General features: G+C 35.8%; 4 protein-coding genes across 5 annotated transcripts; 2 read left to right on the top strand and 2 right to left on the bottom strand.

Annotated features, from left to right (window-relative positions):
• The first annotated feature begins 1,609 nt into the window (after window positions 1–1,609).
• On the top strand, window positions 1,610–5,724 carry LOC106305789 (protein TRANSPARENT TESTA 12). Its single transcript, XM_013742178.1, has 8 exons — window positions 1,610–2,012; window positions 2,846–3,387; window positions 3,473–3,559; window positions 4,102–4,158; window positions 4,267–4,505; window positions 5,045–5,163; window positions 5,284–5,370; window positions 5,465–5,724. The coding sequence occupies exons 1-8, from the start codon at window positions 1,704–1,706 to the stop codon at window positions 5,534–5,536; spliced, it is 1,512 nt and encodes a 503-aa protein (XP_013597632.1). The 5' UTR covers window positions 1,610–1,703; the 3' UTR covers window positions 5,537–5,724.
• A 3,599-nt stretch (window positions 5,725–9,323) lies between these two features.
• Window positions 9,324–10,942, bottom strand: LOC106305790. Its single transcript, XM_013742179.1, has 4 exons — window positions 10,403–10,942; window positions 10,137–10,289; window positions 9,849–10,054; window positions 9,324–9,764 (listed from the first exon to the last, which is right to left on the bottom strand). The coding sequence occupies exons 1-4, from the start codon at window positions 10,883–10,885 to the stop codon at window positions 9,557–9,559; spliced, it is 1,050 nt and encodes a 349-aa protein (XP_013597633.1). The 5' UTR covers window positions 10,886–10,942; the 3' UTR covers window positions 9,324–9,556.
• A 1,169-nt stretch (window positions 10,943–12,111) lies between these two features.
• Window positions 12,112–14,732, bottom strand: LOC106305788 (inorganic phosphate transporter 2-1, chloroplastic). 2 transcript variants are annotated; one of them, XM_013742177.1, is made up of 4 exons: window positions 14,427–14,732; window positions 13,617–14,350; window positions 13,235–13,426; window positions 12,112–13,144 (listed from the first exon to the last, which is right to left on the bottom strand). In XM_013742177.1, the coding sequence occupies exons 1-4, from the start codon at window positions 14,608–14,610 to the stop codon at window positions 12,323–12,325; spliced, it is 1,932 nt and encodes a 643-aa protein (XP_013597631.1). In that variant the 5' UTR covers window positions 14,611–14,732; the 3' UTR covers window positions 12,112–12,322. The 2 variants fall into 2 exon arrangements, with proteins under 2 accessions (XP_013597631.1, XP_013597630.1); XM_013742176.1 differs by having other exon boundaries at window positions 13,617–14,724.
• A 5,399-nt stretch (window positions 14,733–20,131) lies between these two features.
• On the top strand, window positions 20,132–24,424 carry LOC106305829 (probable pre-mRNA-splicing factor ATP-dependent RNA helicase). The gene is made up of 2 exons (XM_013742223.1): window positions 20,132–23,408; window positions 23,856–24,424. The coding sequence occupies exons 1-2, from the start codon at window positions 20,248–20,250 to the stop codon at window positions 24,247–24,249; spliced, it is 3,555 nt and encodes a 1,184-aa protein (XP_013597677.1). The 5' UTR covers window positions 20,132–20,247; the 3' UTR covers window positions 24,250–24,424.
• The last annotated feature ends 1,817 nt before the right edge of the window (window positions 24,425–26,241 follow it).

Raw genomic sequence — 26,241 nt, 5'->3', positions numbered from 1 at the left:
ATCTCATTTTAACTTTAAACCGATTGTTTGATCCGCGGTACTACTACACACCAAAATGAACTGTTTCTCCTCTGATGATTCTTTACTACCAATTTGTTTAGCCGCCAGGTCTTTTAAATTAACATATAACGTGGCCATCGCGATTCAAAGAAATGTTCCTTCGTCGTCTCGTCATTATCTAATTAAGCGTCTTTATAATAACAAATTTATATTATTGGTTTCTGTGAATCAGCGTCACGTTCATTTTCTCGATACGAACAAAATTTGCTTAGTAAGTAATAGACTAAAAATATTTTTTAACTTTCACCAAAATTTTAACCAAAGGTCACATGTCAATTTAGTATGGTAACCAAAACACCTTTGAATTCATTCTATATTTTATATGTAAGTTAAAATCTGCGTCTTGCGCAACACGAATTTTCAGTATACAGATTTTAATACATACACAATTATTTATTTTTGCATTTTTACATATTATAAAATAATTGAGAAGTAAGTAGTACTATTATATATATATATAATTAAATTGTCATGAACACATAAATCAAAACAGTCACTCTTTTTATTTACAATCTTGTTATGATAAACAAATAAAAAAATCATATTTATCTATTTTCTATGATATATAGTTAAATTTAAATGATACTAAAAAAACATATATAGTATACTTTTTACTATGGTTATCTCTTAAATAGTACTTCGTACTAATATGATTTTACAATCATTTGTATTTTTAATGACAAAAAATTAAAACTACTGAAAGCAAAAGTTTTAGTGTGGACATTTATTAATTTTAGTAATTTATAATAATATTTAAAAATCAATGCAAATAGCAAAATTAAAATATTAATTTCTCAATATTTTTTAATGCAAATTCAAGAACTAAAATATTTAATTTATATGATATATAGTTTAATTTAAAATGTATTAAAATATATATATTTTTTAATATGAATATCTACTAAATGAGAATTTTTATTCATGTAGTTTTATAATCATTTGTATCTTTTTATAACAAAAATTTAACCACTGGTCACAAATTTTTAAATGTGATACTTTAAATTTTTTTAGTAATTTAATTTTTTTAAAAAAAAATCAAAATACTACATATGGGAAAAAATCTAAAATTTTATTTTATGGTGAATATGATTATTTAATTTAATTTTAATAAGATAAAATTGAACAAAAAGATGATTGATATAAAAATTGTTACCATATCTTTATTATTCGAAATCAGTAAACTGAAAAATATATTTTAATTATATTAGGTAATTATGTGGTCTTTATTTGAAAAAGAAGAAAATTATCCTTTTATACATTAATAATTAATTTATGATTACTTTAATAAAAAATATATTATATGATTAGACGGACCAACTTAATTATATAGTAATTCTAAAAATCATCGTATTGATGACACGATAGGTAAAATGTTATAATGCATACTTTTTAATATATAAGAGATGATTCCACTACACAACAATATTTGTCCCACATTTGGTAATTAATTAATTGAAATTAAAGCTAGTTGCTAAATAGTTACTCTCTCTTCATTTGAATATGTAATATATATGCCAACTTTTTGTCAATATAATAAACAACACCAATTCTCTATATAATTCATGAATGATTAATCCCAAGATCCTCATTCTTTGGTCCTTCACTTTGGCCTCCTTTAATCTCTCCTTATCTCTCTATCCGACATGGGAAAAGACAAAAATCTAACGGAGGCGCTTCTCTCTACGGCGGAAAACCCCGACCCGACGACCCATCTTCCCTTCTCACCCGCTAATGATATTCCTCGGATCACAACCATTGGTGGATTCGTCAAGGAGTTTAACGTGGAGGCCAAAAAGCTATGGTACCTAGCCGGTCCAGCCATTTTCACGTCCGTTAACCAATATTCTCTTGGCGCCGTTACTCAGGTATTCGCCGGTCACGTCAGCACCATCGCTCTCGCCGCCGTCTCTGTGGAAAATTCTGTTATCGCCGGATTCTCCTTTGGCATCATGGTAAATTACATCACACCCCTTACAACATTTGCGAGTTTGCAAAACGTGGAAAATGTTTGCATTTTACTAATAAAAATATAACAAACTTATTTGTTTTCTTCAATATTCAAAAAATCTTCCTTTCAGAAAAAACATATTCAAATTTTTTTCACATTAGTGCATAAAGAAATTACGATAAATACCATAAAGTGACTTTTTAGGTGAGTGGCCGTTTATGTATATTTATTTATGGTCTCATTTACGAACCGAGTAAAATTGTCCTCGCAATATAAATTAGTTTCAACCACAGTATATTTTTGTTTTCAAAGGCCAAGTATTTAATTTAAACAGTTATATACTAATATGGTCATATGTTTAATTTAAGATTCAATTTTGTTTATCATCGGCATTAATCCAAATGCATAAATCGAACCAGGCATAAGTTAGTTTTAGGATTTTTAGTACCTTTTTAGATATTTATTTGCAGTGGGTGTAAACAAATAGCAACTATTTATGAATATACGAGGTTTATGTTAGGACGTCTAGTATGCACCCCTGCCACACAAAACATACTTTTTTGTTGATCGATTTATCATCCGATTTGGTTATAGGCAAACAAATGAAAATTATTTCTATTATTTTCCAGTCAAAACAAATATAACACCTTTACACATTTGGAAACAAATTTGATTTTATGATCAACATCTTAACATTTGCAACAAAAAGACTTTGTAATCAACCAGTCGTATATCAATGTAAATAGTTATGTATTTAACGAAACGTTCACATTTAATACTCATATACTTTTCTTTTCTTTTGTAATAACGTATGGGTGTGATTGTGAACGTGATTAGCTTGGCATGGGAAGTGCGTTGGAAACGCTATGTGGGCAAGCGTTTGGAGCGGGGAAATTATCTATGCTTGGCGTTTACCTGCAGCGATCATGGGTGATCCTAAACGTGACGGCTCTTATCCTCACTCTCCTCTATATCTTCGCCGCCCCAATCCTCGCCTCCATCGGCCAAACTCCGGCGATCTCTAGCGCCGCGGGAGTTTTTTCCATCTACATGATCCCTCAAATCTTCGCTTACGCCGTTAATTTCCCAACCGCTAAGTTCCTCCAATCACAAAGCAAGATAATGGTCATGGCCGCTATTTCCGCTGCTGCGCTGGCTCTCCACGTGCCCATCACGTGGTTTGTCATGGAGAAGCTCAAGTGGGGCATGGCGGGTCTAGCCGTCGTGCTTAATGGCTCCTGGTGGTTCATTGACGTGGCACAGCTCGTGTACATATTTAGTGGCACGTGCGGTGAAGCTTGGTCTGGTTTATCATGGGAAGCTTTTCACAACTTGTGGGGTTTCGTTAGATTGTCTTTGGCTTCTGCTGTTATGCTCTGGTGAGTCTATACCCAACCTGTCTCCTTGATTAATATTGTTACGAATGATCGTTAATTTAATTGATTTTTTGTTTTACTTTTGAAGTCTGGAGGTTTGGTATTTTATGGCAATCATATTATTTGCTGGATATTTGAAGAATGCTGAAGTCTCAGTAGCCGCACTCTCCATCTGGTAAATATTAAAATTTATTTAGTATTTGTTATTATACACGTTACCTCAACGTCATTTTTTTTTTGTTTAAAAGTCACTGAACGTCATTTACGCACTACTGATGTTCAGTTTCTTTCTTTTAAAAAGTTATCATCAATCAAAGATCTTCTTTAGGAAATTTATAATTAATACATCGTGCATAGACCATGCAGCATGGCAGACTTAAGTGTACGTTTATCTTTTAGCCGTTGCTTTCTTGGGCAGTGAAACCCTACTAGTTAAATAGTTTGATTGGATAATTATTAAACTTTTTCATTTCTTCAAAGTTTAAATATTGTACTATATAAAATATATAACTTTGTTATCATATTGTACTATACACACCAAAGGTGAAAGGACCAATAAGAAAACTAAAAACGGATGTCGAATATGTCCTTCTGCTCATTATTTTTTTTGTCGGCATACGTATAATCTGATATGATCGTAAAAATATTGTATAGTAAAAAAAGACTATTCTTTGAATCTATGCATCTAATCATTTTTAAAATAAATTGAAACTGTAGCATGAACATTTTGGGATGGACCGCCATGGTTGCAATTGGGATGAACACAGCCGTCAGGTAAAACCACGTGTCTTTCACACATGCACAAATAAAAATTTCATTGAACTTCTCTGGCCTATAACTTTTAAGAATATAAACATTTGAAACGATCTCAAACGAGTGCAGTGTGAGAGTGTCAAACGAATTAGGAGCAAACCATCCAAGAACAGCCAAGTTCTCACTAGTAGTAGCAGTGATAACATCGACGTTGATTGGAGTCATTGTATCGACCGTTCTACTCATCTTTAGGAATCAGTATCCATCGTTATTTGTGGGCGATGAAGAAGTCATCATTCTGGTTAAAGAACTCACACCAATACTTGCACTCTCCATTGTCATCAATAATGTGCAACCTGTCTTATCAGGTAATCCGTCTAACTATCTCAAAATAAAAACTTGTTCATTTGGGCTTTGATTCAATTTCCGTATTTTAGCCTTAGATCATACATAGTTTATCTTTTAGCTTAATAAGTTTAGTTTTCTTTTCTAGTTTTACTAATGGATTTAAGTTTGGACGACGTTGGTCTTTTGGTGCGGTTCTTGTTTTGGAGTTTCGGTTACGGTTTGTGAATAGTATGTCCGAACTAATAGTTTTGTTTAGGTAAACATTTTGCTTAGACAAACTTTTTGTTTAGGCTTGGGTTTATTAAACAAACCAACATTGTCTTTTGTTCTATTTTTATTTTTCTTTGGTAATTGCTTGTTTTTCTATTGTTTCAGTTAATTTTAGTTAGTTTCTTATAATATCACATCCTTGTTGTGTGAATATATATATGTTCGATATTCTAATTGTTAGATATAAGGAAATATACATCTAATAAATTACACTGGGCTGTGTCGTTGGCATGGGAGAAACTTATTTAATAAATCCGATGGCAATATGATGATTAAATGGAAAAATCAGGGGTGGCTGTGGGAGCTGGATGGCAAGCAGTGGTGGCGTACGTTAACATCGCTTGCTACTACTTGTTTGGAATCCCATTTGGTCTATTGTTAGGATACAAGCTCGACTTTGGTGTAAAGGTAAAAATGATACCCAAAGTTCACGTCTATCATCATATTAATTTATACAACCTTTGAAAACGTAAAAGTTCAGAAATCAGAACTCAAAAGACCAATGTTGCAAAATCTTTGATGTATCAGGGAATCTGGTGTGGGATGTTAACGGGAACTGTGGTTCAGACAATAGTCTTGACGTGGATGATCTGCAAAACAAATTGGGCCAAGGAGGTAAAACTCAACAGCATTGAAAAAAGTCTTTACTTTTGTTTCTAAATAAAACTCTTCGATGTTCTAGCTGAACGCGATGTGTGTTGTTATGTAGGCTGCAATGGCTGATGACAGGATAAGAGAGTGGGGAGGAGAAGTATCGGAAATAGAGCAACTCTCGAACTAAAAAGACATTACGTACGTAAACTAGTACTCATATCAAAGAAACTCAGCTCGCCATTTGTGTTTGGATCAACAGCACTTTGTATCTTAATTTTAGAGTTGAAGGCATTTCACCCTAAATTTTATAATAACTAGGGACATTGTGGACAGAGTTCTTGTTTCATCTCAATATTTGCTAGGGTTATTGTGGTTGTGAATTTTGCGTTTTGAGTTGTTTTTCAATTTTTTTTATTGTTATAGGGTTAGAGTTGTGATGATGAACTGTTTATGCATTGTTCTCTACTTATGAAGGGACTAAATTGTGTTAATAATGTGATTGATATAGTTCGTGGTGTTGTTTGTTGTGTCACTGAGACTTATTGTTTGTTTGTCTTTTTAATTTGTTTTTTGTACTGTTGAGAGTACATAAATTATATTAAAGTTGTTGAGAATACCTTTTGTTTCTATATATTTTTTCTTCAGTTTAGTTGTGTATATTAAGTAATAATTTTAATTATCCTTATTATGTTTGTTATATGTTTTTATTTTATTTTTAAACTTGTTGCTCTTACCGACCTTTAAAACAAATACATGAAGACTTGTAGAAATAACTATAAAATGAGTGACAGTTCTGAGTATTTGGGCTTTAATCAGTTTTAAACGAAATTATGCATTTCTCATAAGAAGACAATAGTATTGGCATGTTGACATTGGGCATGTAAGCTATTTTTATAAGACAAGAGTAGTGAGCATGTGGAGATGTTGTTGTTGCCTTTGTGTCTATCGGGATTGTCTCTTGTATCTCTTGGTGTAGCTGTGTTTGTTTATCTTTTATTTGATGGGTAATATGTAAACAAAAATTATTGTTAGTAGTATTTATCAAAATTCGTAATTTACTCTGCTTTTTTGTTTAGGTAAATTCACTGATTTTGGTTGCCGTCTTCGTCTTCTTCGTTGCGAAAGTAAGTTTGTAAATTGTTAAATAGTTGGCCGTGTAGTTTGTATTTTTTTTAGCTGGCTTGATGTATGTCGTTGAGTTTTAGTTGAGGTGATTGGTTTGGTATATTTGTTTTGAAGTTTATTTCTAAGATTAGACAAAAAAAAGAGCTAATCATTAATGATTCGTTGTTTTTTGGAATTCTAGTTTTTGATGTTTTGATTGTTTGGGTTGTTGTGGTTTCTTTTAAACTGTAAAATAAAAGTTTGTGTAAAATTAGTTTGATGAGTAAGGGAGATAAATAGACGATCACAAAATAGAAAATATTTTTGATTATTAATGTTAGCACAATATAGATAATAATATAAAGGGAATTGTGTGTTGATTATTTCTTACGGATCAATGAGGAGACAGATAAGGACTCGAGTTGTTTCTTTGGTAAGTCAGAGCCCTGGACAGAACGGATATGTCCAACCACATCTGCAAGTTTAAATATCAGTTATGATATCAAAACATAATATAAACCCAGATACAATATGATAATATACCTAGGAGTTATAGGTTTGTGTTTGCAATCACTTGGAAATTGTCGAACAGTCTAGTTATGACTGGAGATTGATCTCAGGAGCACCTGTGATGACTTCATCATTAATAGTTGGTGAGTTGAAACGAATGAGGAATGAATTATCAGTTATCTTGTACATGCTTGAGCACATAGCAACCTCAAAACGATCGACTTTCACAATGGAACCGTCTTTCAAAGATGACATGCAATGATTAGCACGTCCGGCGGGAATAAACCCATGAATCACGGAATCTGCAAATAATATTATTCAACAAAGAATCAGGAAATCAATTAAAAACAATTATGTTAAATAAATGTGATAAATCAAAGATTAAATTACCTTTTCATTTTCATCAAGGAAGAGAACTGTGATTCCCATAAACTCACTGTCTTTCTTGAAATTCAGGGAATCCCATAAGCGAGGAGGTTAGAGGCTATGCTCTGACTACTACGACCAAGACGGAGAGACTCGAAGGTTGAGTGACGGACGCCGGGGACGCCGGTTTGAGGAACTGGAGAGGCAGAAAGAGACATTTTCTAGAAGATGGTTAAAGCTAAGAGGAATCAATGAGTTTTGTGGAGATGCAAATTGGGTTCATCAAAGATGAGCATCATATATATAGGGTTTATAGAAGGACTACAAATCATGAATATTTATGATCAAACAATTTAAGATGGGGAGATGAAGAGTTCGCCGGTGAAAAATAGATTACGAACAGACACACGGCGCAACTCTGTAACTCAGACTTGTCTAAGACAATGATGAAAAGAACCCTAACGCATATTAAACAAAGACAGTTGACAATATGAGAAAACTATAATTGTTTTTTTTTCTTCATATAACGTGATTAATCTCATTTAAAAATGAAACTCATAATACACTTGTAGGCCGGCCCACAGAAAAAATCGAAGAAGCAAGGATTTCCGACCTTCATAAATATATATTAGTTTTGACCATCAATGTACAAAGTATCATTTAGTTTATAAACGTTGATGTTTATATCTCAATAACCCGGATTCGAACCATGTGCTTGACACTTTTTTCACACTTTTAAAAGTGGGACCCACAAAACGATGACGTGGCGCACTGAACAGAGAGCAAAAACTCAATCATTATAATATAATACTAGAAGGATAAACATTATATATATAAATTATTTTATGTATTATATGTTCTTACATATTATGAAATAATAAATATATATTGAATAATTAAAAGTCAGTAACTATTACATATATAATTAAATTGGTGCGAACGTATAAATCAATTTTATTAATCCAAACATTTTTTTAAAAAAAATTGATAGGATATGTAATTAAATTTAAATGATATTAACATACATAATATATTTTTAATATTAATTTCTATTTTATTTTTTTTAAATGATGCTTTCTACTCATATGTTTTTTTATCATGTGTATTTTTAATAGTAAAAACTTTAAATTACTGATAACAAAAATTTTATTGTGGGATTAATAATTTTAGTAACTGTTTTAGTAATTTATAGTCATTTTTTAAAATTCAAAATATAAATATACAGAAAAATGTAAATTTTTATAATATGGTTATTGTGTTTTTTAAAAAAATATTTTAATAGTTTTAAATTAAACAAATTTGATAGAAGATACATTTTTTTATCAGATCTTTATTATTCAAAATCATTAATTGTCATATATACTTTACCCACATTAGGCAATTCCGTAATCTTTATTTAAAGAAATAATAAATGACATTAATAATGAATTTATGATTAGTTTAATAAAAAGTTTATTATATAATTAGATGGACCAACCTATTTCTCTAATAATTCTAAAAATCATCTTAGTGATGACACGTGACTACAAAAAAAAAGTTGTAATGTTTCACAAATAATACATAGGGGATATATTGCTTAAGGAAAACTTAAAATTAGCTGGGGTAAGTCGATACAACTCCGATGGACCACGTAATGGCACTGGAAGCAAGTATAAACCGGCTCCAATATGTTGACCAACCCACAAGCATCGATATGTTGTTCTGTAGCGTACTCTACCACTTTAGTCTCGTACATTCCTATGATACACAACGGCAATGTACCATTTAATATTGTAAAGAACCAGTGAGTACACAAATCTATAAACAACTCGTCAATAAAATTATCAATTTTCTTTCATTTAGCACAAGACATGGCTCCACACGAGGCGAGTTTATACTATACGATTTAGTACGATGAATAATCCACAATTAATTGTATATGTTATCTTCCATTACGTGAACCAGAAGTCAATACACATACTCGTGAACTGATGCTTGTCTCAAGACACGTGACGTGAGTTTTCAAACTTCTTTAATTCATTAAATAAACAATTACAATAGTAATACAGAACAAAGTGATATAGCTCCAGGCATCAAACACTTTTTATCTACAATGAGATATGATTACATCTACTTGCAAGTTTATACATCCATATATTCAAATATAATTACAAGACAAGTGAGAGAGAGAGAGAGAGACGAAACAGTACCACGCCTGGGAAGAAAGAGTTTATTCCTCCTCTTTCACTTATCTTTGCAGTAAAAGTGCTGCTCCAACTAAACCGAACCACAATGTCAAAGAAAGCCAAAAGACTTTGTTCTTCTCCATCCCGACAGGCGGTCGCCAAACCAAGAGCTTTCCTAGAAAGTCTTCACTCGAGTTGAGCTGATTCGTAGTCGATGCATTCATTCTCCTGTCCTTGTCCCTCTCCTTGTCACTCCATGTCACTGCATAGCTGTGTACAACATAATATCAAAGACCACTACAAGTGATGTCGATATACGCATGAGCCTAAAAGACACATAACATAAATGAATACCTGTCGTAGCTTGAACCAATCATGGGTATGGTAACCATCTCCTCCTGAGAGATCTTGAGCTTAGGAGCTTGCAAGATATACCTAAGCTCAGAGGCTTGACGACGGATACCAGGACTCGGGTGTCTCTTCTCTAGTTGCTGATAAAGATCAATGCAATCAGCGTGGCGATTATTGGCCTCATATGCCATAGCTAACCAAATTTGAATCTGGCCAATCAACAAATCATTAGCTAATAATTTTTTATTAAAAAAAAGAGGAAAATACCTAAATGGTGTTTTATCGACCAACCTCACCACCAAAGAGCGTTGGCCTTGGGATAATGGTAAGAGCTCCTTCAAGAAACTCTATTGCTCGTCCATACATGCCTTTACCATAAGCCTTTTGACCCAACTCAAACATCAACTCTGCAGTTGCTCTCCTCTCCGCTTGCTCCTGAGCTACCTGCTCTCACCAATCTCTTCAATGACCTCATCTCAACTAAACTAATCTTAAAAGCTTCATGAGCAAGTAACAAACAACATTTAATTAAGTAACATAACCCTAAAAGAACGCACCTTTTCGAGCTCTCTCTTAACCCTCATCCTCTTCTTCTCCTCAGAATCATCATCACCACCTTCTTCATCAATCTTATACTGCAACTCCTCTGCTTTCCTCTCAAGCTCCTTCATATCCTGCAACTCCTTAGCTCTCCTCTTCATCTCCTTCTCAACATCGTACGCTTTCTCTTCTTCGTCGTCGCTCTCCTTTCCGTCACCCTCGTCGCTGGATCCCGCCTCGTCGTAATCCACGGCGTTAGCCCTGGAATTCGCCTTTCCGCGCTTCAATCCCCGGCGAACTCGAGCCTCTCCTTCCGATTCAAGAGGCTTGTTGGAGGAGAGAGCCGCGTAGTGAGAAGAAACGTAACTGTTGTGTGAGTCTCTCTTCGGTAGATTCAGAACGACGTCAACAACCGCTAATCGAATTCTCCGATCAGTGATCACCGTACGATGAGAGTTAACGTCGAGTAACAGCGCCACGTTTCCGATGACCGCCGCCATGAAAACACTAATGAAAATGAGGAAGAAGCAGAACCAGAGAAGCAAAGAGATAGCTTTGGTCGGGAGATATCTCTAATTCGTGGTGAGTGTTACTCATTTGACTACAGTACCCTCGGATTTTTAATTTGAGATCGCTGAGCAGACGATGCGTGTGAGGGTATTTTAGTCATTTAAGTCGGAAGTCGTGTCGATTTTCCTAGAGGACGCGTGTACGAAAAGTAAGAGATGCGCGCGTCTCACGAAAACAACATGACATATGTGACTTACGTTTCTCCGATGGGGAAACAAACACCAAGTCAGTTTAGTATAAATTAAACGACACCCACTTTAACTCGATTTTACCAGGACGACGAGAGACGAAACAGAGCAAGAAAGCTTGAATAGTTGAATCTTTTGATCATTTTTTTCTCAACTTCAGCTCTATACTAACCAGATATGGAATACAAGATTACAACATCCACAAAATTTTAACCCCATATACAATTAGAAGATCTAATATCACCTAAAGATATTTAAAAAGATCGTACACTACCTAACCATATATGATACTGTATTTTCCACCACAGTAAAAACGAATTCATTCCAGAATCTGGACTGAACCGTTTCTTAAACCCCTAATTCGACCTCGCGAAAAATGTCAATAGAACACAACGGGTTCTAAGTTAAATCCAACCTAATGGTCTCCAAAAGTTCTGAATTTAGTCTATGCACCATAGTATCATCACCAAAAGGCGCATTCCGAACTGAGATCATCCTCCTTCGGCAATTACTTTTTGTATCCTCAGCCTAAAACTAAACACAAATCTAAATGAAATGTGAAACTTGAACACTAAATCGCATTTTTAGAAAGTGCATACCACCGGAAGGATCTTCAAACCATCAGCCACGCTGGGATATAGAAATTCTGCTGTGTTTCATCATCAAAGTCTTCTCCTCCGGTTAACAATTCTATCGTAAAAGACATTTAGACTTGTCCGTTCAAATTACATAAAAAATTTAAATTTTTTGAATTGAACTTTATTTAGTGGTGCCTTAGAATAAAAATAAAATAAAAATTTAGATATTTATTTTGAATATTAATTTAGAATTTTATGCTAACTTTTTGGATTTTCTTTAAATATTTCCAAAATTTGAGTTTTAAAAGTTTTCAAATGTGTAATGTCCGTCTCAGATTAGATTGAATTCATGTAATACTTTAAACCGGAAATACATTTTGAAGCGATACATATTTGAAATTCTCGATTCAGGTTTAGTTATTCTCGGACCCAATTATAAATGCCCATAACCTTACCGATACATTGAGACTTCACCGATTGGTGAAAACATCAGAATCACAAGGAGGGAACAATCTCCACATATAAGGTTTTAGAATTCGAATCAATCAAAGCCAACAACATAGAAGAAGATGAAGACCACTCTCATGCCCTTCATTCAGTCTCACAACACAAAAGATAAGATTTTGGTGAAAACCCAAGTATAGACCACAGCGAGCGTAGCCCCCACAGGAATCGTAACAAGCCACGAAGCCACGATCTCCTTCACCGTCTCCGCCCTCACGCTATTAAGCCCCCTCGCGAACCCAACCCCCATCACCGCCCCAACCAGCGTATGCGTCGCTGATATCGGAAGCCCCAACTTCGACGCGAACAGAACAACCGTCGCCGCAGCGAACTCCGCCGCGAACCCCCTCGTCGGCGTAAGCTCGGTGATCTTCTTCCCGATCGTCGCGATCACTCTGTACCCCCACATCGTGAGCCCCGCGACGATCCCGAACCCTCCCCACGCGAGCACGTCGATCGGGATCACGATCTCTCCTCCTCCTCCGGCGCCTGCTCCTCGTTGGAGGATGCTCAACGCCGCGGCTAAGGGGCCGATCGCGTTGGAGACGTCGTTGCCTCCGTGGGCGAAGGACATGAAGCAGGCGGAGAGGACTTGCATGTAGCCGAAGACTCCGTAGACTATCTTCAGCTGCGTGCCTGTTGGGCCTGCGATCTCGGAGAGGAAGCCTATGTCTTTGGGCTGGGTTTGGGCCGTGTCGAGTGGTTTGGTTTTCGCTAGGAGGTGGCCGAGCTTGTTGCGGATGATTCTGTCGAAGATTATGGCTCCTGCTGCTCCGCAGGCTAAGGCTTGTGATAGAGCTATGGGGAAGGTCTTGCTTAGAGGGAATGCGGCTGAGGAAATGCTTGCTATGCCTACGAACACGGCGACGGGGGCTGCGGCGGCGGCGGCTTGACCTGGGTTTGGTGCGCTGTAAACAAACTGCATAGGAGCAAAAGAAGAGTTTGCTAAAGGTAATAGAAAGCATGAGCTTGACTTAAGTAAGTAGAAAGATTGATTTGGTTTACTTACTCTCCTGATGCATTTGTAGACTAGAAAGGAGACTAGAGCTCCCATTACAGGAGAGATCACCCAAGATGAAGCCACTTTAGCTAAAGAACTCCAGAATACGGCACCCGCTCCACCGTATACCAGTCCAAACCCAACCATTGACCCGACGATACAGTGAGTTGTTGATACTGGCCATCCATAGTAAGAAGCCACCTGTGAAAAATTCACAATATTACACAATCGTTTTCACCATTAGGTTCTCTACTTGTATCGTTTTGAAGAAGCATAAATGTTTTTCATGCACTGCGATTAGGTTCTGTACTTGTATCATTTGTCATTGCCATACTTAAAGGTACTAACTTTACTAAATCTATTTATTGAAACTAGTGAGGAAGATGGGAACCTGCAACCAAGTTCCAGCTGCAGCCAAGGAAGAGAGAAGACCAGCGAAGAGCAACATATCTTTCCCTTGGAACACATTAGCCATGAGAATCCCTTTCTGCATCGTGCTAGTCACGTGAGTTCCCATCAAGAGGGCACCTGAGAATTCAAGAACTGCAGCCGTGATCACAGCTTGCCGGATTGTTAGGGCTCCGGATCCAACAGAAGTCCCCATGGCATTGGCCACATCATTAGCTCCGATGTTCCACGCCATGTAGAAACCGAAGAGTAGTGTCGCGTAGGAGAGAATCTTGGTCTTGAGAGCGAGTCCTTGTCCCAGGGATTTCATGAAGAGTGGTAAAGAGAGAGTGGAGAAGGCGATGACTATGGTGATTGCCCTGGCTGTTTTGGACGAGATGTTAAAGGCATTAGCCATTCCAGAGAAGTCGCCAGTAGCTTCCGGATTATCTTTACCATCTGATTCGTTCGAATTGGTGGAAGAGTCGTGAGAATTCTGTATCTGTTGATCGCCATGGTGTTGCTCATCTCCCTCAGCATAAGAAGAGAAGCTAGCTAAAGGGCAGACGAGTTTAGTGTGTTTCTGAGGAGAAAGGAATATGGCACTGTTCTTCTTGAAGAAAGGAGATTCCTTGGGAGAGAAACAACCGATAGCTGATCTAGGTACGCAGAGGTGAGAAGTCTTAAGCATAAGCGAGTGGTTCCTAACCGAAGAGAAACCATAAGGGAGAGTCATGTCTGGGAAGAAGAGGGAGTTAGATGTATTAGAGTCAAGAGGAGAAGATGAGGAGAAGGTAGAGAGATGGGAATCTACAGAGATGGGATATGGGCCAAGGATGGTGAAGAATATGTTGGTGATGTTGATAATGAAGAAAATGGTGTTGCATGATGGAATTTGATTTCAGGAGACTAGAGAGAGAGTTAGTAGTGGTGGTGGCGCCGGGGAACGTGAGGTGGAGGTGAGAGGATTGAGTTTGGATGCTTCTTTGTGTTAGCATAAGCGTTATGAATTTGTGTGGTTCTTGTGGAGCGTTGAGTAAACAGTAGAGAGAGAGAAGCTCGTTTAGTTGGGCTTCTGGACCTCGCAAATACCCACTTCTAAAGTAGAAAAAGGAGGGAATTTTTGTTCTTTGGATGTAGTTAAAGAAGAGAATTAGGTGACACTTCTTAGCTTTTTCTATTTTGAACGTGGTATAATTTTTTATTTTTTTTTCACAATGTTTTTTTTCCATAAAATATCTGAAATGAACTTATACGATGCCTTCTTCATGTTATTAAAAGTTAGGTGACACTATCTTCTCTTATGACATTCTGTTTGCTTGTCACAGAAGCTTGATTAGATTTCTCAGATCAATAATCTCTCCATTGGGTTTTATTTTCTTTGAAATATATTCTATCACTTGGAATCTTTCGTGAATCCAGTTTAGTAATTTAATTATGTTGATTTCGGTTTCAACTGTGTGTTAGATAAACATATGTTTGGTTGATATTATGTTGTAGAAACCAAACTCGACATGACAAAAACTATAAACAAGAGAGCTAAGGATATGGTATCCAAATAATTAAAAATAAAATGAAAATATCAACTAAGATAAATAAATCTCAATCATACAGTATTGGTACGTAAATCAAATGTATATACTTACACTGTTCGAAGAAAAAGTGGAATATAAAATCAGCCAAGAAAAAAACATAAGAAAAGAAATGAAATTATGCCCAACTTTTTTTTTTGGTGTAAAAAAAAGGTGTTTTCACCTCTTTGTCGGGAACCCAAGCATTGTAAATAGTCCCTTCCAGCGCGAATCGAACCCGGGTGGCGGAAGTTACAGCCGCAACCCTTTTACCACTGGGCCAACTCGACGTTGGTATGCCAACATCTGGAGGCAACGGAACTCAGCAGTGCATCTCTATAACATCTGGAGGCAACGGAGGTCAGCAGTCATCTCACAGGATTCTGGCCAACACATACAACATTCAGCAGAATCGACAGGAACATCTGCAACACAATCAGTGTGAGAAGACCAATCAGTGTGAGAAGACATAAGAGAAAATTCATTCCTTCTATGCAACTTTGGATTAGATGACCTAGTCTTTCTAATCTAAACTCATGTGTATACCTTGTTTTTTATTCTTTTTTTGCCAAGGTAGCACTAATTAGGTTTTTGTAACCCTAAACTTTTCATTTTATGATATTCACAGTTTAGCAAAAAAAAAAAAGGTAAAATTAAATAACTTAAATAAAATAAATAAATTAAAGTGTCTACATTTCAATAATAAAAACATCATATAGACTCATTTAAATCATCTCTACATTTATATTAGAAAATTTAGTTAAGTATAGCAAAACTAAAACTGATTTATTTTTCAATTAACAAATTAGTGAAAAGAGATAAAAAAAGAATGCAACTACAAAAAGAACTGGTCATACGTAATACTACTAGGTGTTTTGTTCGCACTCGCAGGCTTCACAATTTTTTTTTTAAATAGATATATTATCAATTAAAATCAATAGAATAAATTATTTGCATAATTTTGAAATATTTAATAATTAATTAAATATTAAAAAATTATATACGATACAAAAAATTATTTCAAGAAAATAGATTTTATTACGTAAAATAAACTTGGTGAATGTATACATCAAACTATATACATGGATTTATATATACTTTAAAAATTGATATCACTCAAATTACCCTAAGGAGTGGATTACTCTCTCAAATAAGAGGTTCAGATGTAGTATTCAGGGATCGAATCCACGGAGACTCTAGGATTACACAATAGATTTTTAGTCTTTGAAATAAGGTTAGATTAATAGGTTAATAGGTTTTAAAGCAGTAAATGAATTGGTGAGCAAGGTAATTGCTCGATTGGTTTGATTTGAGGTTGTTAACAGTTGGGTGAATAGCTAGATTCAGGTACATGTATGGTAAGTAAATAACTTAATTTGGGTTTTTAGGGGTTTATTGATATTAATTGTTCTTGAATTTAAACTAAGATATAATCAATTAGATTATCTAATCTGGATCTCGGATTTCAACTCTCGTTTGTTAATCGCGAGAAAATGTCGATCGATGATTCGTAAAGAATATCGATCGATACACCTTTTAAAATATCGATTGACAGAACTATCGTTGCATCGATTGATGTTTTTTCCAGAAAGCTTTACGGACATGTTTGATTTATATTCTCTAACTTACTAGACCAACTCTCGTGTGTATCTTGTCAGTTAGATCATGCTAGTTATTTTCAGGTATTGAGTCAAGCGATGGCTTGTTCTCAATTAATACTAAGATCTAAGTTTGAATGGTGATCAATCCTAAACTTAGTTTTAAGAGCAACTAGAAGAAAGAACTATACTTTTAAACACCCTAGCAACAGTTTAAGTCAGTAATACATTTATCAACCTATTGAGAACCCTAAATCTAACAGTAAGACTACTCGGACATATTCATAAAGCACATGGTTATGATGGTCTGAATAATACTTAAATAAATGAATAATAAAGAGTAAGCAATAAAGTAAATGAAAGCAAAGGAGTTCAAGATCTTCTCTGTTTTGTAGTTCAGATCTATCTCTCCAATCCTAAGCTCTCTCCCTCCAATGGTGGTTTCTTGCTTCTCTCCAAACTAAGTCTAAAAAAGTCTCTAGACAAGTCTGCCTCTAAAATAATACAAAATCCTAACAAATAGCCTAACAGGCGGCCAGAGACTTAAAATGTAATTATTGGACATTTGTGAAACTTGCAATCTTCTAATTTTGTCATTAATTCGCGGGTGGCTTCACCGTCGATCGATTATACGAGTCATTCATCGACCGATTGTTGATGGTGATCGTCGGTTGATATTCTGACAAATAATCGACTCTCTCTCTGTTTCCAGCAAAGCTCTCAAAAAGTCTCTAAATTGCTCCAAATACATCATTTTCTCCAAGTAAGTATCTGAACCTGTAATTACTTTAAATAGACTTTATATCGTAGTAAATATACCTTAAAACACTTATATATCATGGCTAATAATAGGTAAAATCCATGGTCTATCAAAAATATTATGATGCAAAATATTTTTGGATTACATAATATAGTTACTTTTTAGATAATGATGAATATTAAGTTATGAAATTCGTTTTTAATTTATGGATAATTTATATATTAACAAATATAATCTAATTATTTATTAAAGATAATAAAGACTTTAAACGTTCTAACTTTTAACGCGAGAGCAAAAAAATAATTTTGCAAAGAACAATATAAATATTTATAAAAGTTTTGCCAAATTTTTCAAAAATTATCACAATGATTGATTTTGATTGTCCTGGTAAATTTATCTTAAAATTATCTATATATTAAAATTGAGTCGGTTTAATATTACTAAACCAAATATAATATATATATATATAACATTTTAATATACTAAAATAAATATAATATTGATTTCACTATAATATTATTGTTATAATTTTTATTATTCTAAAGATAATAATAAATTATCAGCTAAATTCTAAAATTATTTATTATGATTAATAATTAAGCATAAAATATGAATAAGCCTAAAATTATGGAGAATACGACAAATCAGCAAATCAGCAAATTCAATTCAAAAATAATATTATAGATAGTATGAAACTGAAATCTTCAAATTAAAAATCAAAATACATAATGAAGATAAACTCCTACGCAAAACAAAGACAACCCTCTAGTATTACTACAATTACAAGATTTATAAACACCCATTAACTATAAATTGTTTTTTTTTTCAAAATCAAACTTTCATATGTAGAGAAGTCATAATATAATGTTATTGGGTTTGCAAATACTAAACCCCAAAAGGAAAAAAGAAGCAAAAACAAAAATAATTTGCATCTTCCTAGTTTCAACCAGAAAAACGTCCATACAAGAAAATGTCCACAAAATGCAGTGTTTCGAAAGAGTCGGCCGATTAGTTCCTTTCAGAGCGAAGAAACAAAAAAAAATAGCAAAGTCAAAAGAAAACCCTAGAAATCGAATTATCTAGAAACAAGCGTTGTTCTTCAAATCATCTTCATGTTCCATTGGTTTCGATTGGAGAAGAAGGAACCAACAAACTGAACTTAATTGAATGAAATTAAGGTTTGCACAAAAAACATGATAAACAAACTACTCGACGACTTCATTTATTTGAAAAAAAATAAGTAGATTTCGGTTTTATAAGATTATTATATACATGAAGTAGTATTTAGTTGTTTAATCATACAGTGGACCAAATCAAATGTTAGAATCTAAAAAACAGACATCCCACATAATTAGAGTTTGAATCCAAATTTTTGAATTTACAGCGGGGCAGGGTTAGCATTGCATTAGGCCTTTGGTCAAAAGTAATTTTACACCTTATAATTAATTAATCTTAAGAGTATGGACCCTTACTCTAAAAGAAAAAAAAAATATGGACCTTTTTTGCTATTGAATTTATTGGATTTTAGGGCGGATCCCAGACAACTGCACTTTTCGTCCTCCCTGTTGAGCCGGCACTGTTTACAGCAAAAAAATGTTTTTCAACTGCCTCGATAAATCATGATTGTGTACTTCTTGTAGATCAACATAATTGCAAACAAATATTTGACCCAAATAATTTGTAAACAAATGTTCCATATCATAATAAAAATATTTGAATTATAAATAAAATATGTATAGTTTTTTTTGCCAAAAAATTATAGAAATCTTCTTATAAAATATGTGCAAGTCCATTAACTGTAAACTAGATTTTGACCCGCGCTTTGAAAGCGCGGGTTTATTTTTGTTTTTTTTTTCAATTGACAAATATTTAGTAAATGTCACATTTTCATACATTTGTATTTTATTTTATAAAAGACTTAAAAATTTTATCTTTATTTATCGTATTTCATTTTAAATGACTATTTATGTTAAAAAAATTAAACTTTATTTTTTAATGAATTAAGTTGGTATAACTCTGATAAATTAATTTTATTATGGGGTTAATATTTTAATTAAAAAATTATATACTTTTAATAAAGATTTATACTTTTCAATAAAAAAATTCAATTATTTTTATGAATGCTTAAATTATATTAAGAAAAGAAAAAAATAATAATTAAGAATAGTTGAAAAAAATTATTTGAACTTGGACTCAATGGTCCAAAGGAAAAAAAAAGGTGAGAATTGAATCTGATTTTTTAATAGGCCCAAATGATTTGGGCTGGATCCAAAAATAATGACCCAATATAGATTTGTTATTAATATTACTTAATTGCCCTTAATGAAACATGCAATGTTAGTGAAGGAAACATGCCCCTAAGGTAATTATGACAATAAGATCCTGCTTTAATAGTATAGATTGTTTCTTCTTTCTTTCAAAATCAAACTTTCATACAAGTAATAACATGGAATTATTGGGCTTTACAAAGATAGAACCCACAAAAAAAAAAGTAAAGTAAAGCAGAAGTAGGATAAATCCCAATTACAACAAAACCATAAAAAGGAAACACCTTTTAATTAAAACTATGCGTTTTGGGAAGAGTCGGCTAATTTAATTAAACAGAAGAAACCAAAAGAAAAAAAAGACTGAGTAAAAAGGAAACCCTAGAAATCGATAAATACCAACTTGTTCTTCGAATCGATTCATCTTGTGTTTCATACTGCCATGGAGAAGAAAGAGTTGAACAAGCTAAACCATCTATCTCTCGTCTCCAACATTTGCAACGAGTTAGAGACGCATCTAGGTCAAGCGCCGAAGGATTTGGCCGAGTATATCATCCATCTCGGCCGCAACTCCGAGACCTCCGACGAACTCGACAAGAAGCTTAAGAAGGACGGCGCAGAGCTTCCTGACTATTTCGTCCGCTCGCTGTTAACCGTAATCCACGGGATCTACCCTCCGCAGCCCAAGTCCGACGATGTGGAAGAAGATGGCGGAGAAAAAGGGAGATTCAAAGGCTTGGCGATTAGGGATACTAAGGATAAGGTCAAGGAGCTCGAGAAGGAGATTGAGAGGGAAGCTCAGGAGAGACAGAGAGAGGAGGATCGGAATCGGAGAGGTTCCGGTAGGGATAGGGATCGAGATGATAGAAGGGATCGGCATAGAGATAGGAATCGTGGAGATGAAGATGGTGATGATAGAAGAAGTGGTAGGCATAGGGGAAGAGACCGTGGTGATGATGATAGAAGAGGAGATAGGCATAGAGGAAGAGACCGTGGAGATGATGAAAGAGGTGATAGGCATAGGGGGAGATCACGTGGCGATGATGAAGGAGGAGAGGGAAGAAGTGATAGGCGTAGAGATCGTGGTGTGCAGGATGAGTACACTGGTGCGAATGAGCCTGAGCTGTATCAGGTATACAAAGGAAGAGTGACTAGGGTGATGGACTCTGGCTGCTTTGTTCAGTTTGATAGGTTTAGAGGGAAAGAAGGTTTGGTCCATGTTTCGCAGATGGCTACTAGAAGGGTTGATAGGGCTGAGAGTGTGGTGAAGCGGGATATGGAAGTTTACGTCAAAGTAGTATCCATTAAAGAGGGTGGCAAGTACAGTCTTTCCATGAAGGACGTTGATCAGAACACGGGGAGAGACTTGATCCCGCTGAAGAAGCCGTCAGATGATGATGATTTAGGGAGGAGTAATCCGTCGTATAGAACAAAGGATGGGCAAGTCACCAAGACTGGGATTTCAGGGATTCGGATTGTTGAGGAGAGTAATGTCGCGCCTTCACGTAGGCCATTGAAGAAGATGAGTTCCCCTGAGAGATGGGAAGCGAAACAGCTCATTGCTGCTGGTGCCTTGAAAGCGAGTGAGTTTCCTGATTACGATGAGGATGGAGATGGGATGCTTTATCAGGAGGAAGGTGCTGAAGAAGAGCTTGAGATTGAGATGAATGAAGAAGAACCTGCTTTTTTACAAGGGCAGACCAGGTACTCTGTTGACATGTCTCCTGTTAAGATCTTCAAAAATCCAGAAGGTTCCTTGAGTCGTGCTGCTGCGCTTCAGTCTGCGCTCACCAAGGAGAGGAGAGAAATGAGGGAACAGCAGCAGAGAACAATGCTTGACTCCATCCCCAAGGATCTGAATCGTCCTTGGGAAGACCCTATGCCTGAAACTGGTGAAAGGCATCTTGCTCAGGAGCTTAGAGGTGTCGGGTTATCTGCTTATGACATGCCTGAGTGGAAGAAGGATGCTTTCGGTAAAACTCCAACTTTTGGACAAAGATCAAAGCTTTCTATCCAGGAGCAAAGGGAGAGCCTTCCTATATACAAGCTGAAGAAGGAGCTGATACAGGCTGTGCACGACAACCAAGTTTTGGTGGTCATTGGTGAGACTGGGTCAGGGAAGACGACACAAGTTACTCAGTATCTTGCAGAAGCAGGTTACACAACGAAAGGAAAGATTGGGTGTACTCAGCCTCGTAGGGTTGCAGCAATGTCTGTTGCAAAGAGAGTAGCTGAGGAGTTTGGTTGTCGTTTGGGAGAGGAAGTAGGATATGCAATTCGGTTTGAGGATTGTACTGGACCAGATACGGTGATCAAGTACATGACTGATGGTATGCTTCTAAGGGAGATTCTGATAGATGAAACCCTCTCTCAGTGCTCTGTTATAATGCTTGATGAAGCTCATGAGCGGACAATTCACACTGATGTGTTGTTTGGTCTTCTAAAGAAGCTGTTGAAACGCAGGCTTGACCTTCGTCTGATTGTCACATCCGCCACATTGGATGCAGAGAAATTCTCTGGGTATTTCTTCAACTGCAACATCTTTACAATTCCTGGAAGAACCTTCCCTGTAGAGATTCTGTATACCAAACAGCCAGAAAGCGATTACCTGGATGCAGCTCTGATCACAGTTCTTCAGATTCACTTGACTGAGCCAGAGGGTGACATTCTTCTCTTCTTGACGGGTCAGGAAGAAATCGATTCTGCATGCCAGTCTCTGTACGAGAGGATGAAAAATCTGGGTAAAAACGTTCCTGAACTCATCATACTTCCTGTTTACAGTGCCCTCCCTAGTGAAATGCAGTCTAGAATATTTGATCCTCCTCCTCCTGGTACCCGGAAAGTGGTTGTAGCTACAAATATTGCAGAAGCGTCTTTGACAATAGATGGAATTTATTATGTTGTTGATCCTGGGTTTGCAAAGCAGAACGTGTATAATCCAAAGCAAGGACTAGAATCGCTTGTCATAACTCCAATCTCACAGGCATCGGCGAAGCAGAGGGCTGGACGCGCTGGCCGTACTGGTCCAGGGAAATGTTACCGTCTCTACACAGAGAGCGCATACCGTAATGAGATGCCTCCTACATCAATCCCTGAAATCCAGAGGATTAACCTTGGAATGACAACCCTGACCATGAAAGCAATGGGTATTAATGACCTGTTGTCGTTTGATTTCATGGATCCACCCCAACCGCAGGCGTTGATCTCTGCTATGGAACAGTTGTACAGCCTGGGAGCTTTGGATGAGGAAGGACTGTTGACAAAGCTTGGTAGAAAAATGGCTGAGTTTCCTCTTGAACCACCGCTATCTAAAATGTTGCTGGCGAGTGTGGATCTTGGGTGCAGCGATGAGATTTTGACGATGATTGCTATGATCCAGACGGGAAACATATTTTATAGACCGAGGGAGAAGCAAGCTCAAGCAGACCAGAAGAGGGCAAAGTTTTTCCAGCCTGAAGGTGACCACTTGACATTGCTAGCTGTATATGAAGCTTGGAAAGCTAAGAACTTCTCAGGTCCATGGTGTTTTGAGAACTTCATACAGTCAAGATCACTACGACGTGCTCAAGACGTGAGGAAACAGCTTCTCAGCATTATGGACAAGTAAGTAACTAAACCAAATTGGCCTTAATTTTGTTAGTGTGTGACAAGTCGAGTCTCTTAATGTCTGATTATTACTAAGTAACTAAACTAAACTAAACTAGCATTGGTCTTAAGTTCTTAAGTGTGATAATCAACCTAAACTAGCATTGACCTTAAGTTTGTTAGTGTGTGACAAGCCGAGTCTCTTGAAGTCTGATTTTGAATAAGTAACTAAGCTATAGTAGCATTGACCTTAAGTTTATAAGTGTTTGACAAGTCCAGTCTCTTAGCGTCTGGGTTTGATTAAGTAACTGACCTAAACTAGAATCGACCTTAAGTTTGCTAGTGGTTGACAAGTCGAGTCTTCTAAAGTGTGATTTTGATAAACTAACCTAAACTAGCATCGAACTTAAGTTTGCTAGTATGTTACAATTCCAGTTTCTAAACGTGTGATTTTGATGTTTACAGATATAAACTAGAAGTGGTGAGTGCGGGAAAGAACTTCACGAAGATAAGGAAAGCGATCACAGCAGGATTCTTCTTCCATGGAGCAAGAAAAGATCCTCAGGAAGGTTACAGGACGCTAGTGGAGAATCAACCGGTTTACATACACCCGAGCAGTGCATTGTTCCAGAGACAACCAGATTGGGTGATATATCACGATCTTGTGATGACGACCAAGGAGTACATGCGAGAGGTGACCGTGATTGACCCGAAGTGGCTTGTTGAGCTAGCTCCAAGGTTTTTCAAAGTGGCTGATCCAACCCATATGAGCAAGCGTAAGCGCCAGGAACGCATAGAGCCTTTGTATGATCGTTATCACGAGCCCAACTCATGGCGTCTCAGTAAAAGACGTGCTTGAGAGAGACTTCAAGTTTTATTCTTCCTTTGGTTTATTACGCAAATCCTCAAATGTCCTCCTGTTTTTTCCATCTTTCTCATGTATTCAAAGCTAAAAACTAACAGTATGCTGGATGAGTAAAAGACTCGTGTTTTTCTTGACATGTATGTGATTTTGGAAGACATTATTTGTCACATTTGGCCCGTTCGTTTCTCCATATGGATGGAGAGTTTTATTCGTTTAGGCATTAAAAGTGTAACTTATCATCCGGATGACTTTCGGAAATTTAAGTTTAATTTTAAAGTTCATTCAGTTGATCCAATTTGGAGACCATTTGAATGGAGATATTTCATTTAATATGGTATAATATCTATTATGTCCCTGATGTAATTCACAAATTACAAACATAAAAATAATATCATTTTGTCACACACGAAAACCGACAAAACCACAAAAACGCATTTTCCTGCGAAAACCTAAAATTAAATTTTTCATGCCAAAACCCTAAAACTGCATTTCTGCACAAAATTGCAAAAACGTGTTTTCATGCCAAAATCACAAAAACACATTTTCACGCCAAAACCCCAAAACACATTTTCCGCCAAAACACAAAAACATGTTTTCCCGCCGGAACGTGTTTTCCTGCCAAAACCGAAAAATGTGTTTTCTCATCAAAATGTATTTCCCGCCAAAACTGATTCTCGTGAAAACCGCAAAAAACATATTTTCCCGCCAAAACACATTTTCCGCGAAACCCGAAAAACGCGTTTTCATGCTAAAACTACAAAAACGTGTTTTCACGCCAAAAACGCAAAAACACGTTTTCCCGCCAAAATCGGAAAACATGTTTTCCTGCCAAAACCGAAAATTGTCGTTTTCTTGCCAAAACCGAAAAATCTTGTTTTCCCGCAAAAACCTAAAAACTTGTTTTCCCGCAAAAACCAAAAATCTCGTTTTCCCGTCAAAACCGCAAAAACGTGTTTTCCCACCAAAACCACAAAACATGTTTTCTCGCAAAAACCAAAAATTGTATTTTCTCACCAAAACCAAAAAAATCTCGTTTTTCGTTTTCCCGGAAAAACCGAAAACGCGTTTTCCCGCTTAAACCGAAAAATCTCGTTTTTCCGCCAAAACCGCAAAAATACATTTTCTCCCCAAAACCAAAAATTGTATTTTCCTGCCAAAATCGAAAAATCTCGTTTTCCCGTCAAAATAAAAAAATCGTGTTTTTCGTCAAAACCGAAAAAATTCGTTTTTCGCCAAAACCGAAAAAATTTGTTTTTCGCCAAAACCGAAGTTACAGTCGGTTTATTATTAATACTCTTTTAGTTTGAAACTCTAAAGTTTTTTTTCAAATACATGTTTATCAATTTTTTTGTGTATTAGAAGTTATTATTGTAATAATTTTTAACATATGATTAAATCAAGACAAGGGTATCTTGGTAATTTGTTTACTGAACTCATTTGAATGGAAATGAAAGAAACAAACATAAAATTCATTTAGATGATTCATCTAGATGAACCATCTCGATGGACAAACAAACAGTCTCAAAAATCTGAATGGATCATCTGAATAGATCATATAAATGGATCATCTGGATGGAGATGACAGACGGTTAAACTAACGGCCCCATTATCATGTTGTTCAAGAAAAAAAATAGTCTGTTTCAGATGTTCAAATGAGGCAGCAAGCGCATGTGACATGGATACAACACGAGTGTGATTGGAGTTTGACATAATTCTGCTGAGATAGGATGACTTCTGTTTCTTGTTTATTAGTAGTGTTGGTGAAGACACTCCATAATCCCCAATATATTATTTGAGAAGCATTACAACTTTTTTTTGTAGCCACATGTCATCACTATAATGATTCTTAGAATCATTAGAGAAATATGTTGGTCCATCTAATTATATAATAAGTTTTTTATTAAACTAACAATAAATTCATCATTAATGTACTTTATTATTTCCTTAAATAAAATTTACGGAATTGCCTAATGTGGCTAAAGTATA

The sequence above is a fragment of the Brassica oleracea genome, chromosome C7 (genome assembly GCF_000695525.1).
Source record: "Brassica oleracea var. oleracea cultivar TO1000 chromosome C7, BOL, whole genome shotgun sequence".
Lineage (NCBI taxonomy): Eukaryota > Viridiplantae > Streptophyta > Magnoliopsida > Brassicales > Brassicaceae > Brassica > Brassica oleracea.
This window is presented reverse-complemented; position numbering and strand designations above follow the sequence as displayed.

Coding starts and splice junctions, on each gene's coding strand:
- LOC106305789 (XM_013742178.1), top strand. CDS start 1,704: ATGGGAAAAGACAAAAATCTAACGGAGGCGCTTCTCTCTACGGCGGAA. Junction 3,388..3,472: donor GCTTCTGCTGTTATGCTCTG/GTGAGTCTATAC, acceptor TTACTTTTGAAG/TCTGGAGGTTTGGTATTTTA. Junction 5,164..5,283: donor AGCTCGACTTTGGTGTAAAG/GTAAAAATGATA, acceptor TTGATGTATCAG/GGAATCTGGTGTGGGATGTT.
- LOC106305790 (XM_013742179.1), bottom strand. CDS start 10,885: ATGGCGGCGGTCATCGGAAACGTGGCGCTGTTACTCGACGTTAACTCT. Junction 10,290..10,402: donor TTAAGAGAGAGCTCGAAAAG/GTGCGTTCTTTT, acceptor TGGTGAGAGCAG/GTAGCTCAGGAGCAAGCGGA. Junction 10,055..10,136: donor CAACGCTCTTTGGTGGTGAG/GTTGGTCGATAA, acceptor TTGATTGGCCAG/ATTCAAATTTGGTTAGCTAT.
- LOC106305788 (XM_013742177.1), bottom strand. CDS start 14,610: ATGCTAACACAAAGAAGCATCCAAACTCAATCCTCTCACCTCCACCTC. Junction 14,351..14,426: donor TTGGCCCATATCCCATCTCT/GTAGATTCCCAT, acceptor TCTTCTTCCCAG/ACATGACTCTCCCTTATGGT. Junction 13,427..13,616: donor CAGCTGGAACTTGGTTGCAG/GTTCCCATCTTC, acceptor AATTTTTCACAG/GTGGCTTCTTACTATGGATG.
- LOC106305829 (XM_013742223.1), top strand. CDS start 20,248: ATGGAGAAGAAAGAGTTGAACAAGCTAAACCATCTATCTCTCGTCTCC. Junction 23,409..23,855: donor CTTCTCAGCATTATGGACAA/GTAAGTAACTAA, acceptor TGATGTTTACAG/ATATAAACTAGAAGTGGTGA.